Source organism: Egretta garzetta, unplaced genomic scaffold, assembly GCF_000687185.1.
Source record: "Egretta garzetta isolate BGI_Z169 unplaced genomic scaffold, ASM68718v1 scaffold112, whole genome shotgun sequence".
Taxonomy (NCBI): domain Eukaryota; kingdom Metazoa; phylum Chordata; class Aves; order Pelecaniformes; family Ardeidae; genus Egretta; species Egretta garzetta.
Window position 1 is genome coordinate 1,538,377 of NW_009258884.1, and position 12,668 is coordinate 1,551,044.

Genomic DNA, 12,668 nt, shown 5'->3' on the forward strand with positions numbered 1-12,668 from the left:
GCGCCCAGCGCCCCGGCAGGTCACGTGCAGGGGGCAGAGCGGCCGGGCAAGGTGACTCGCCCGGGGCTGAGGTGGAGTTGCCATGGAAACGGGCGGGCCCGGGCCTTGGGATGGCGGCACCAGGCCCCGGGGCTTTCACCGGTCGGCACGAAGCCCCGGGCCGGGCCGGGCCGATTTCCCCCCTGAGCCCAGCAGGTCCCGTGGCCTCAGGGCCCTCCAGTTCTGCCCAGCGTTCCAGCAGCCGTCCCAGATGTAAAAAAAAAAAAATAAAAAAATAAAATAAAACGAAGTGGGGAAGGACCACAAGCCTGTACCGACCACCTTCCTTTCCTTCACCAAAACCAGGGGACGTAAATGAACATCGCTGGGGCTGCAGCAGTCCCCTGGAACCCCAGGGACAGCCTGAAGGACTCTTCCCCTGTCATGCTGTTAATGAGTCCATGAAACTTCAAGTTTCCTTCTCCGTTTATTAACTCACAGCATAACCAGGCAAAACTTAACCCCTTTTACCAGAGTGCAGCACGCAGAGCAGTCCCAGTGCTTTACTAAGCATCTGGATGTAGCAGAAGGCATGGGCGCCCCGGCCAGCCTAACCCCTGCTTTTCTTCTAGCTTTCCTTATTTTGCAATCTCATGCTTATTTCCTCACACCGTTTTTGCTTTGTCTTAAATTCAGAGTTTCAAAACCTCTGAGCAGCCCTGGAACACACAGACAAAAAAAAAAAAACCACAAACCAAACCACCCAACCTCCCTCTTCTTGCTACTAAAAAAGAAAAAAAAAAAAAAAAAAAAAGCATTGTTATCTGCCAAGAGATATACAGCCGCAAGCAAGAGTGGGCGTTCTAGCTACTGATCTCAGACCTGGCGTGTGGTGCAGATGTCATTGGACTTGCAAGCGGCTATGACATTGCAACTGTGATAGAAGTCAAAGTAAACAGCAATAATTTGTGGGCTTTTGCAAAATGCAGACTTACAGGTTGGAGTTGAAAAAAAGCACCGGCTTCTCAGAATCTGAGCAACAGCATGAAAGAAAAACCTTTTCCATCTAAACCCAGGCTAAAGGGCCCAACGGAAGAGGAATCGTAAACATGCCGCTTCCTACAAAGTTTGATCACAACCAGCAATTGTTTGATTCACGCGTTCCCTTAGGAACTAGAAAGGCACCGATCTTGCTGCCGTCCCTGTGCTCCGCACGGCGGCAATTCTGCTGCCGTTAGCAACTCTGCAACTGAAAATTGCAGGGCAGCCGCAGGCATCGCTGCTTGCCCCCGCTGTCGCCGCTGACAGCTACGGCGTTGCTGGAGTTCAGCCTCTGCCAGCCAGGGGAGGTGGCACTCAGCCCTGCAGGGCTCCGGCAGGGCAGCCCCCAGCCTCTCCAGAATCGCGCCGCCTTCACCAGGCTTGGCAAGTACCCGGGCTGGCCGCGGCTTTTTCATTTTAATAGGTACGATCACAGAAAGAGGGACAATTACCAAACGTACTACCTCTTTATGAAGAATAACATTATCACATTCCCCATAAGAGAATCCCCAAGTTTTTGACAGCTTACGATCAGCTACAGCCTGTGAGGTACAGGGCAGAATGCTTAACATTTAACACCGAGTGCTAAGGCTTACTCACACCACCACCTGAACAGCGTTAGCTGGTCACCTGAAAAGCGACTGAAGGTAACACACAGTGCGAACAACTGAGGCGTGAAAAATGACAGTTAAGTTCTTCCAATTTTTTGGAAATTGTCTCATACGAAGTGTCACTTACTGAAAGTGAAAAATAGCAAATAAACCAGCTGGAGCACTGGAATATTTTAGGATTATTCAGGTGACAGAAGGGGATCACCTCTTTACTGGGAAGAAAACTTCATGACAACAAGTTCTTTGTTTTTTGTATACTCAAGGAAAAAAAAGCTAGTATTTCCTCGTGTATTCTTTCTATGCATTTGAAACAGTCTGAAATCCATACACTTTAAAAATAACAGTCACCAAATTCAGAAAAACAGCCCAGTAGGCAGCAGGCCTTCCAACGGGCTGCAGGGCATAACCTGGCCAAGTACTGGATTGACTGCTGGGTTGGGGTTTTTTGCCAAATGGAAAACACAGTGCTAAGTCATCCATCCCTGACAAGAATTATTCAGTTAGCAAGAACATGAAAACATTTACAAAACACTTTGCATACAAAGGCATCTTCACCCAGAACCATCACTGTACATGGTACAGCACAATACACAGTAGGAACAACACTGTCTGCAACACAGAATGCAGGTGGCAAACATCCTTTGGAATTCAGATCCTGATGGTTCCATCATTAAAAGAGCACTTCCTACACACTTTGTTGAGTAGCATGTGAGCATGAAGATTGTACAGCCAATCGTACAAAGTAAAAATCAGTAAAAAGTGACAGTTCCACTCCTTTAAAAAAAAAAAACCCAACCTTTAAGAAAATTTTAATAATAATGGCACTGAGACCACTGAGACCTTTCTACCTCAACTAAATGCCACAGAATTGGCACCACCGTGACTATCATGTCTTCATCCACACTTGAGGCCACTAAATTGTTGCCAGTGACACGTAGCAACAAAATTCTGCTTGGTAGCTTTTCCTTGCTGGATGCAGCAAAGGAAGATTGCGTTTGTACGCCTCGGCACTCAAACTTACCACAAAGCAGAAGTTTTCCTTCATTCCAGTTAGTCATTTTTGCATTATGCAAACACACCCAGAACAACTGCACCAAACTGCCTTTCCTCACACTGGGAGTAGAGCAGCAGCCAGTATTACCCCATTTCTTTCAGTGGGCCACTTAAACCCTGTGCTCTTTGCTGCTTTCTCTCAAGATAGCGAGCTCGGGCATCCAGTATTGATTGATCATCATTCCTTCTCTCCATCTTCTTTGCAGGGTTGTCTGTGACTCCTTCTGGGGGGAGAGGAGAAAGAGAAATATATTCTTCTGTATTAAAAAAAAAAAAAAAAAAAGCCAACCAGCATTTCATTTCCTCCTATTTGTAAAATCCCCCCAAAACCCCCAACAGAATCTCAAGTGTTTTTCAAATCCCAGTCAGTCATTTGAATGACTTCCAGAGAGGACAGACTGTACCACAGCAGGGAGGAGAGAAAGAAAAAAAAAAAAAAAAAGAAAAAAAAAATTAAAATAAAATCATGCCTTAACTCCATGTCAATATTTGCAGCTGGGCTCATCTCATCCCCAAATATATACCTTACTTTTTATTGTAACAGATACTGTGCATCTTGTGTTCTATGCACCCACTTCTTCTCCAAGTTACACTTCTCAAACTCACATTTAGGGAGGAGAGGAACAGCACTGGGAGCAGGAAAAAAAGCTTAGAATAAACTCTTCAAAAATTCCCAGAGGTAGGAGGAAGAGAGAGGATAACATACAGATAAAGGAGTGGGAAAAGTCAATACTCCAGCTCAGACACCATTAGAAATGCACGTTCTGCCCCTGAGCTGAGACCTTGGGAGTGTTTCTCCCAAGGAAAGAAAAGCAGGCAATATTTTCAGTTTAAAATAAAATTTAAAATAATAATTTAAAAAAAAAATAAAAATCAAAGACTCTGAGAGCCTAAGTACTTAGTGAATGAAACAGCTACTGCAGCTTCTTCCTAGGGTTCTGGGGCTGGGCACCAGATTCTTTGATATGAGCAAGGAGCTTTAATCAGCATTCACTTGTGGAATATCTGTAATTATTCTGTCTTGGAGTCAAATAATAATTTGGCTCATGCTGCAGCCTTTCCTTCCATTGGGCACTAATTAAGCCTTTGTCAGCTATTCAGCCACCTATTTTTATGAAGCTCCCAGAAATGCAACATCTATAAGGTCAACTTTAATCTCAAATTAATTTACAATTGCCTGGTTAAATCAAGTTAAGGGGGACAAAGAGAACAAACCACAGCTCCTTGGGCTTCAGATAAATAGATGAAGCTCCTCTGCATTATCCAATAATGCAAATATCCTTTCCAGAAAATTTATAACCAAATCCAAGTCATGTTTTTATCATTTAAAATGGTTGCTTTATACAATAACGCAGGACAGAAAGAGACGCTGGTTTGAGCATAAGAGTCTACATTTTTTCCATTGTTAAGGAAACAAGAGAATCTATACTGCCAGTGCCTGTACTGTAAATTAAATTAATGTTTTGGAAGGGCCAGCTCAGGAGTGAAGAGGCCCTTTGAATACTTGACTGCTTTATGAAACCTGCTGACAGAAGAATTCAAAGAATGTCAAGCAGCCAGATCAGTTAGCAGGCACTGGTTTTAATTAAAACTGACAATTTATTTAAACATATGGCATTAAATTCATTGTCAGAACAAGACATTCACCAAAATGTGATATTTTTTGTTTGTTTTTTCTTATAACCCTTAGGACAGTATTATTTTGGGTATCTATGACTAGATACCCTTCACAAACTTAAAAAAGTGTTTTTATTTAACTCTGTATTAAAGTTTTGCTCCTGTCAGCTATAGTAAACCAAAAGAAGGGGGGAGCATGACAAGAACCGGTAGACCAACACCACTACACACGCTGCCGAGGCAGGAAAATAAGGATTGCAGAGCTGTAGCAAGACAAGAAAACACATCAAATACGTTAAGCACGTCCAGATTAACACCTACTAGTCTAGAATGCATTCGGTGACACAATATACTCCCACACGTCCGCAACAACCAAGAAAACTACACACGCCATAGATATGGCCCAGTAATGCGCTTACCATACTGCCTTTTAAGGTCCTCCTTATGTTTCCACTTGGTTATTTCCTCTTCAGTTACTTCTTCCCGTGCCACACTGCTCAGTTCATATGCATCAATTTGATGCAATCTGGGCAACAAGTCTTTGACCCATTCATAGCGAACAGGACACACTGTCCTGACGTAGATTTTGGATGTCACTGTGACATCATGGAAGATGATCCATTCAAGGCGAGTCTCCTGGTTATATAGCTGAAATATTAAAAGATTATTTCAGAACCGATAAAAAATAATTTTTATTTCTACAGCACCCTCCGTTGGAATATCTTCTGATGCTTCAGATGCAAGAAGGAGATAAAGCTGACGTTACCCTAAATTTTCAGGCAGGGAAACTGAGGCATGGCGACTTGCTTAAAATTGCCCAGGAAATCCAAAGAGCCAGAGAGAAAGCTCAGTCTACGTCACACTCATTCCATAAGCCAAACATTTACCACATTTGAAGAAGTGAGGCTCTTCCCCACTCAAAATGAACACTGTAACAGTGCTTCTCCTCACCATAAGCTAGCACAAACCAAACAGAAGAGGAAGAGTTTACAGGGACCTGCCTCTTATTCCCTTTATAGATCCCGTGCTGCTTTATTAACAGACTTTGGAAACTTACTGTAGATGAAGGATGGATATAAACTATGCTGCCATGTCCGTCCATTGTGCAGAATGTCCTGGCTGCAGATCTGAAAGGTTTCCGAAAAAAAAACCCCAACATGTAATGAAACATCCTTTGCTGTGACTGGACAGCAACACTAAAGTAAGCAAATCAGCAGCAGCATAGAGGAAAATACTCAAATATGTAAGCAGAGGAAGATCCCTCCAGAATTAAGCTGTAAAAAAACCAACGAGGAATAATATATATCTGTCTAATTTACCACAGTACACTGCAGATATAACACCACAATAATAAACAGGGGTTGGGATTGAAGCCTCTGACAACCATGATAATTGGACATTTCCAAGCCCTTTAAGTTTAATATCTGGAACTACTCATCAGCTTGCAAGTTCACTTCACAGATGGAAAAACTGCTATTCCAAGGATGTAACCAACTTGCCCAAGACTGTTCCGAGAGTCACAAGCAGAGTACCCACCAGGTTTCCAGCCCTGTGCAGAAACACCACCTTCAGCTGCAATTGCTACTTTTAACAATACACAGCCTTACTATTCTGTTTCAATAAGCAGCTACACCTTTAAAAAATATGCATAGTATCTTTCCCACTCAATTCTCCAAACTGTATTACTTACCTCCTAGCTACATTGATGAAGTATCCTGCACATAGACATCTTCTTAGTATTTCAGTTCTGGAGCCTTCAAATGTCTCTTTAGGGAAGTCTGGCAGCTATGTAAAGAAAACGACATGAATCATGATCTCTCCTAAAGGAAAAGTGGCTGTATCCCCTCCATCCTATGGATTTAAAACTCTGGGTTTCTCACCCTACAGAAACCATGAGGAAAGGAGGAAAACTCTCCTTCTTGCTTGTTACCACCATCATACCTGTTAGTTACACAAGCTACAGCAAGGATGCTCTAATAAATATTGAAGTGGATTAGCTTCTACTGGAGAAAGGCAACAGCCTTTAGGCTCAGTAGTCCAGTACATGTTTTAAATATAAACTTCTATAACTCGATCATATATAAAAATTGTAATTTTTTTACCTGTTTCAGTTTACTGATTATTTCCCGAAGTTGTTTTTCCACACTAAAAGCAGATTTCAAGGCTCTCCAATGGATCCAGTATTTCTGGCACCAAGCAGAAGGAGACTTGCTGAGAATAGAAATACTTGTATCATAAAGAAGCCCTTTGTAAGCTGCAGGCAGAAAGTTGCCTCTATTTTTTGTTATGGTCGTACAAAGAAGGCAACCTACACAGCCAGACACTTTGTTGATTTAAATAATAGGTGTCTTGATAGAAATTACAGATGACAATAAGGAATGAATCTGCAATTAGGTATGAGCACATACATGTGCATATATGCGATATATCTAAAAACCGTCAGCAGCTGGGTGTTAAGAGCAATATGAAACCACTTACTGTAAGGAACCATTTTATACCTTGCTTTGCACTGTTCAAAAATATTTAAGAGGGTTGCAAAGTCATTGCATCCTCCCACTTGTGAGGAAAGTTCCTGGTGTTGAAGCTCAGCCTCCTTTTGCTTCTGAGGATCACCTGAGGAAGTAAGTTATATCTCACTTCAACAATGTAATTTTTATTCATCACTCCTACTTAATTTTCTGTTAGCATGTCTCCAAAGGGTGCTGGAGACAGCCTTGGCTCTTTATTCATGTTATTTTTAATTTGCCTCTCCTCCACAGCTGCATTTACAGTTCTTCCTCCTTCCACTACTGCTGAACAAGAATATGTAGATGCTATTAAATCTGTGATTAATTGATCACTCAGCACTAGAGATGAAGACTTCTAGTGTCTTAGAAAGAAAGGATTTACATATTTCTCTCTCACAATTGATTCAGATGCCAACAGGGAAAGATAAAGGAACAGTGACCTTAAACAAACAGCTCACAGGGATCAAGTGAAAGTTCTGCCCTGAGAGAAAAAACAAGACTGTTGAAACCACCCCATCATAGCACCATCTAATCTATCTAACTCAGCTTTTGTCCTAGTACTCAAGTGCCATAGTAATGCAGGTCTTAAATAAGAGCCTAGAAAAAACACGATCTGCGAGTTTAGTGGGAATTCACCTTCACTAAATGCTAGGAATGTACTAGGCAAAAGCAACATTGCCAAAGTATTATTTCAAGTTTTAAATACCCAAAGAATTTCTTCACCAGCACAACCTATTCCCCTTAGTAGAGAGGCATATGGCTGCAAAGGCCAATGCATTGCATTGTTGCTCCACTGCAGACAATGTCAGAAGTTTGTGGGTATCAGAAGTAACAATAATGAAGTAAGGAGGCCTGTGCGTATACATATTGCACATGAGCAAGTGTCTTCAGGATGGCGGTCTCCGTGTTTGCGTCCTGATGTATGGGGTTGCTGGAGGGTAACGAACATGTGTGCATTAGCTAGCTGAACAGATAACAAGGGCATACTGCCAGATGGAGGATGGGAAAGCAAACGCACATTTGTGGGAATGGGAAAGACCCCAGAGCAGAATCCAGGCTATCAGTACTGTCAGCAGTGTCTTTAGCTGTTGCACTAACGGGCACAGTTAATAGACTACAGAGATAACTGGACAAGAGCCAATGAGTGACTAGAAAGGACAAAGGTCTCCCACAAAGACTGGGGGGGGAAGAGGGGGGCAGACGGGAGGGCAAAGGAGATAGGAAGGAAGACATGGGAGACTGAATTTAGCACTAGTGAGAGGAACCACGGCAAAATTCCATTTTCCAGTTAGAATAACACTGGAAATGGAGGTAGCGACAAGTTGAGCTTCTCACAGTAGCTTAAAAGGTCTATTTGGTTAAACAGGGTTATTGAACAGAAAAGCCAATCCAGAGATGACCCCATTTGTTAAAACGAACTAATCAGTCCCTGTTGTCTATACTTAGACCAACAGCAAAACATGTGCTGTGTTTTGGTTTTCTGGTGTTTGGTTTTTGTTTTTCCTTTGTTCTTTTCCCTCCTGTAACACAGTTTTCTCCCCCATGACCTCTCAGCAATCCACTCGTGTACCCATATGTTGCTTTACAGCTCACAGCCTTGGAACAAATGCAACCCAATTCCATGCTATTTTGAAGTATTTGGAACAGCTGTTGTCCGATTCCTAGCGTGCAATGTGCCCTGACTCCAAGACCACAGAAAGCTGTAAAAGCAGAGGGGCAAAGTGCCATTGTGTATTTGTCCTAATCCTACCATTCTTCCTTACAGATCTGCTACAATGTACTCTGGAAGACAAGGCACTGCACTTGAGGAATCTTCCTCATGCTGCAACATAAGTGTTATTTAAAGCATTAGTTTAAGGTAAATACTTATATCTCCCACCAGTGTTGGGCCCAACTAAAACCAGTTTGCTTCCTGGCAGGAGTATCGTTATGCTCAAGTAAAGGCTTGTGCTGCCATTGTTCAAAATACAGAACCAGTTCCCACTTTATAGCCTTGAGATACACCTATAAGATACTGTGGCCTCACAAACTATTAGCGCAGAAAACTACTGAAAGCAAAAAAAACCCAGAGAGGGAAGCTGTAGAAAAGGTCTTCAGGTGAAGCAGTGTATGCTGCCTAACCATTGCCTGAGTTGTCCCTGTCCAAGCAGAATTCCCCACCCACCCAAGGCTGCTTTTGGGATAAGGGGCTCCCTACCTGGACGAATGAAGACATTTTCCACAGACAACATGGCTGCTATGGGAAGCAGCAGATCTTCACAGTCAAGAGAAGCAGCTTTTATGACAGCACAGGTCAGGTTGGGAGGGAGCGGGAACTGCACCAGGAATTCACCCAGTCTTGTCACGTGGCCTCTCCTTATCCCAGGAAAAAAGATTCAAATACCAGATTCAACAAAACTGTGTTTAAACTTAAATTGGAACACATACACACAATGTCAGCCACCACATACTGATAAAGAGCACAAAAGAAGCACTTCCCTCTGGACTGTTCTAACACTGCAGTCTGTGTGTGCCTAGATGGGTGCTGGAGACATGAAACAAGCATCACTAGCAGAAGGACGGTTCACCTTTCTCCAGTTTGCTTATGCCTGCTTCATGGCAGGCAAAGCCAGCTTTTTAAGTGTATCAGATGCTTAAGATTTTTTTTTTTTAGTTTGCAAGAAGAATTCCTGGAAGCTTAGGATAAGATCTTGCTTCCTGTCTTGAGTTCTTGGATGGACCTCACAGCCAGTGCCTAAGCATCTTCGTCACAACAGTCTGGGATCTGCTATCAGGAACTACAGCACAGAGAGCTGAGGTAATTTGTCTGCGGTCACTCAGGGGCTCCAAGACAGTGTGGAGAAATTAATCTGCATCTCTCAAGTCCTAAGCCACGCTCTAACCCTAATTTTACAGAGAGTATATTAAAACCCAGTAGTTAACTTCCTGGTCTAATGAGAAAACATTCTACTGCTGGGGGAAGTCCTTTAGTCCACATGAACAACTCACTAACCCCAGTTAAACCATGCAATTTAAAATTCTTGTAGCAACTACACCCCTTTGTCTTTTACCTGTCAATAGCATCACACTGGTAAAGTTCCTTGAGAGCTTCTAAAATGTGCCTTTCTTCAGGGCGGTCCAAATAGGGAAACCTATAGTGAAAAACAAAGTAAAAAAAAATTAAAATCTCACTGTTCAGACCCAGCATAGCTTTGTTAGTTTTCACATTTATTAAAATGCTTTTGTAACCTTCCAATCGGGGTTTCTGACCAAAATGCACATAAGTATCTTCAGTAAATGGGGTTGTTACTACATGTACAGCCTCAAGCTGAAGAATTACAATGACAAATCCCAGCATGCACATGCAAAGACAAACTGTATTTTCTGCACATGTATGATCCTAAAATTAAACAATCCCACAGAGATGAAGCTTTTGGGATAGGAACATCAGTATTTTAAAGGAATGCTATTAATTATTTAATTTTGGAGAGAAGGAGCTAGTTTTGGCAGAACCTCAAACTGAACTGGAACTCAAGATCCAATCTGGCATTAAAGACTGAGGAGAACAGCAGAAAAGCTGATTGTATCAAAGTGTCACAGTTGGCCGGGGACCTAATCCTGCCTCCTGCCAATACGCTGTTGGTGCCTGTGCTGCCTTGCTGCTGAGACTTGGGAAGAAAATGATAATCCCCCCCACTCCATGGAAGTTACCTTATGACATCATGCACAGAAAGGCACTTCAAGGTCAGGATCACAGATGTCAGACTGGTTCTCTTGATCTCTGGCACTGTGTGGTCAGGCATGCACTGCTCCCAGAATTCTTTGCTGTATAGCCGATAGCTTTTTCCAGATGATGTCCTGCCAGCTCGGCCAGCTCGTTGTCTTGCTTCACTCCTTCCAAAACAGAAAAACAGGGAAAAAATAAATTTAAACTCTTGATCCCTTCTGTTACTATCCAAAAAAGCACATTGTAATTATGATAAAAAATAGCAATTTCTATCCTTGTAGATGGAAGATATATTATACTGTGCAGCAACAGAGAAATCCAGCTATATAAGAACTAGCAGAATGAAGAAGCATTTCTGTGCAAGGGAAGTTTTTTTTAAGCTTTTCTGAATCAGGTTGTTGTATTCAGCAAACACAAGATGACATGTAAGCCACTGTTCAGACTACACACACATTTTCAATTCCTTCTTAATGCCTGTAATTTATAGGAAATTGTATGTCCTGAACCACTTTCTGTTTAGCAGCAAATAAAATAGCTTTAAAGTACAGAGCCTCAAAATCACTATCCGCCCCCCTTTCTTTTATATTTTAAAAAGATCAACTGATACACAGTATTGTCAGAGCAACTCCCAGAAACACTGAGCAAATGACCTTTTTAAAACTTACTTTGAAATGGGAACCACCTCCAGTATGTCCAAGCCAACTCGGGGGTTATGATTCAACTGCTTCACAAATCCACTATCTACTACATATCTGAAAAAGATTCATACTCTGTCAGAGAAGAAAACAACAGAGATCTCAGTAGACAGACAGGTAACTGCCACATGCACGTGATCAAAGGAAGAACACAACTACCCTACCATCGCTGCAGATAGCTGCACTTTGCTGGTCAGCTGCAGCCCTGCAATGGTTCAGTCTGCAGGATGTTACAGACAATACCTCCCCACGCCCAGGGAGGTTATACCCATTTAATGGAGCAGAGATTTGAGTTCAATTAGGGTCCAACAATATTAGTCATCTGTAAGACTATATAATAGTATCAAGGGTTTTTTTTTTTTTATTCACTACACTCACAAAAAAAGGCAACAGGTATACTAGCGGAAGGAAGTCACACGTGTTTTCCCAAACCTAGCAGAATCTTCTGAATTATTCCCTCTGTTACAGCTTTTATGAAGGCTAGGATACAGTACCTGACTCCTTCAATTGTCAGAGATGTTGCAGCGATGTTTGTGGATACCACGCATTTTCTAATGCCCACGGGAGCTGGCATAAATATTCTTTTCTGTTGATCTAAAATGACAGGTAGTCAGTCAAACAATCTGTTATATTACAGTGCTCTGGTTTCAAACCACATCTGTTAACACTGTGCAAACTTACTCAAATGCTTAGCGAAAGTCATCTGAATGAAATTAGAAAGTGAATCAATCACACAACATTCTGAAATACAGATTCAGAAGTATTTTAGTATATGTCAGAAATCAGAGAGTATCTTCTTTATTGCTTGCCTATTCAAGAATATTTTGAAATCAAGAAAGGCCAGCTCTCCTAGACGTTTCCTAACTCAGAACTAGGAAAAACAAACAAGATGTCTGGTATTAATAGGTTAGACATTAGGAAAAATTTCTTCACAGAAAGGGTTGTCAAGCACTGGAATGGGCTGCCCAGGGAAGCGGTCAAGTCTCCATCCCTGAAGGTATTTAAAAGACGGGTAGACAAGATGCTTAGGGACATGGTTTGGTAGTGCAATGGCAGGGTTAGGGTAATGGTTGGACTTGATGATCTTAAAGGTCTTGTCCAAACTAAACAATTCTATGATTCCATAATAGAATCTTCATGAAGGACTTTAAGGGTTTTAACAATCAGAGCAAGTGAAGGTGAACATGAAAAGAGTCAGTTAAAACCCCCATGTTTCCAGCAAATCTTCTTTGAAGATGTAACAAAGCAGCATATGCAGTTTCCCTAACTCATTTGGCTTTCCAAGGAAGAAAAAAGGGAGATGAAAATTCAACTTTCACCTGAAATTTTCTCACTTATTATACTTGAAAAATATAAACTTTTCATTTTGCTCTTTCAAGGAGGTCAAAATTTTGCTCCCTTTTTGCAGATCGTTACCAGATCTTTCCTCTCAGCAGCATTTCCAGATGAAAATCACTGT

The 12,668-nt window shown here is 41.9% G+C and overlaps 2 protein-coding genes across 7 annotated transcripts in view; both read right to left on the minus strand.

Annotated features, from left to right (window-relative positions):
* Positions 1-2,740, minus strand: part of CLTC (clathrin heavy chain) — a 37,362-nt gene extending 34,622 nt beyond the window's left edge. Inside the window, exon 1 of the mRNA XM_035889564.1 lies at positions 2,653-2,740. Coding sequence (XP_035745457.1) covers positions 2,653-2,676 — 24 coding nt within the window. The 5' untranslated portion in view covers positions 2,677-2,740. The remainder of the gene's footprint in view (positions 1-2,652) is intronic.
* A 15-nt stretch (positions 2,741-2,755) lies between these two features.
* The window catches only part of DHX40 (DEAH-box helicase 40), a 13,876-nt gene continuing 3,963 nt past the window's right edge, over positions 2,756-12,668 (minus strand). For 4 of the 6 annotated variants that reach the window (XM_035889565.1, XM_035889569.1, XM_035889568.1 and 1 more), the window contains 11 exons: positions 11,704-11,803; positions 11,180-11,266; positions 10,499-10,681; positions 9,859-9,939; positions 9,006-9,163; positions 6,800-6,914; positions 6,404-6,512; positions 5,992-6,086; positions 5,359-5,428; positions 4,721-4,949; positions 2,756-2,908 (listed from right to left, as the gene is read on the minus strand). In XM_035889565.1, the coding sequence (XP_035745458.1) occupies positions 2,769-2,908; positions 4,721-4,949; positions 5,359-5,428; positions 5,992-6,086; positions 6,404-6,512; positions 6,800-6,914; positions 9,006-9,163; positions 9,859-9,939; positions 10,499-10,681; positions 11,180-11,266; positions 11,704-11,803 (1,367 nt within the window). In that variant the 3' untranslated portion in view covers positions 2,756-2,768. Of the gene's footprint in view, positions 2,909-4,720; positions 4,950-5,358; positions 5,429-5,991; positions 6,087-6,403; positions 6,513-6,799; positions 6,915-9,005; positions 9,164-9,858; positions 9,940-10,498; positions 10,682-11,179; positions 11,267-11,703; positions 11,804-12,668 lie in introns of those variants that run through there. The other 2 variants (XM_035889566.1, XM_035889570.1) reach the window with 2 other exon arrangements.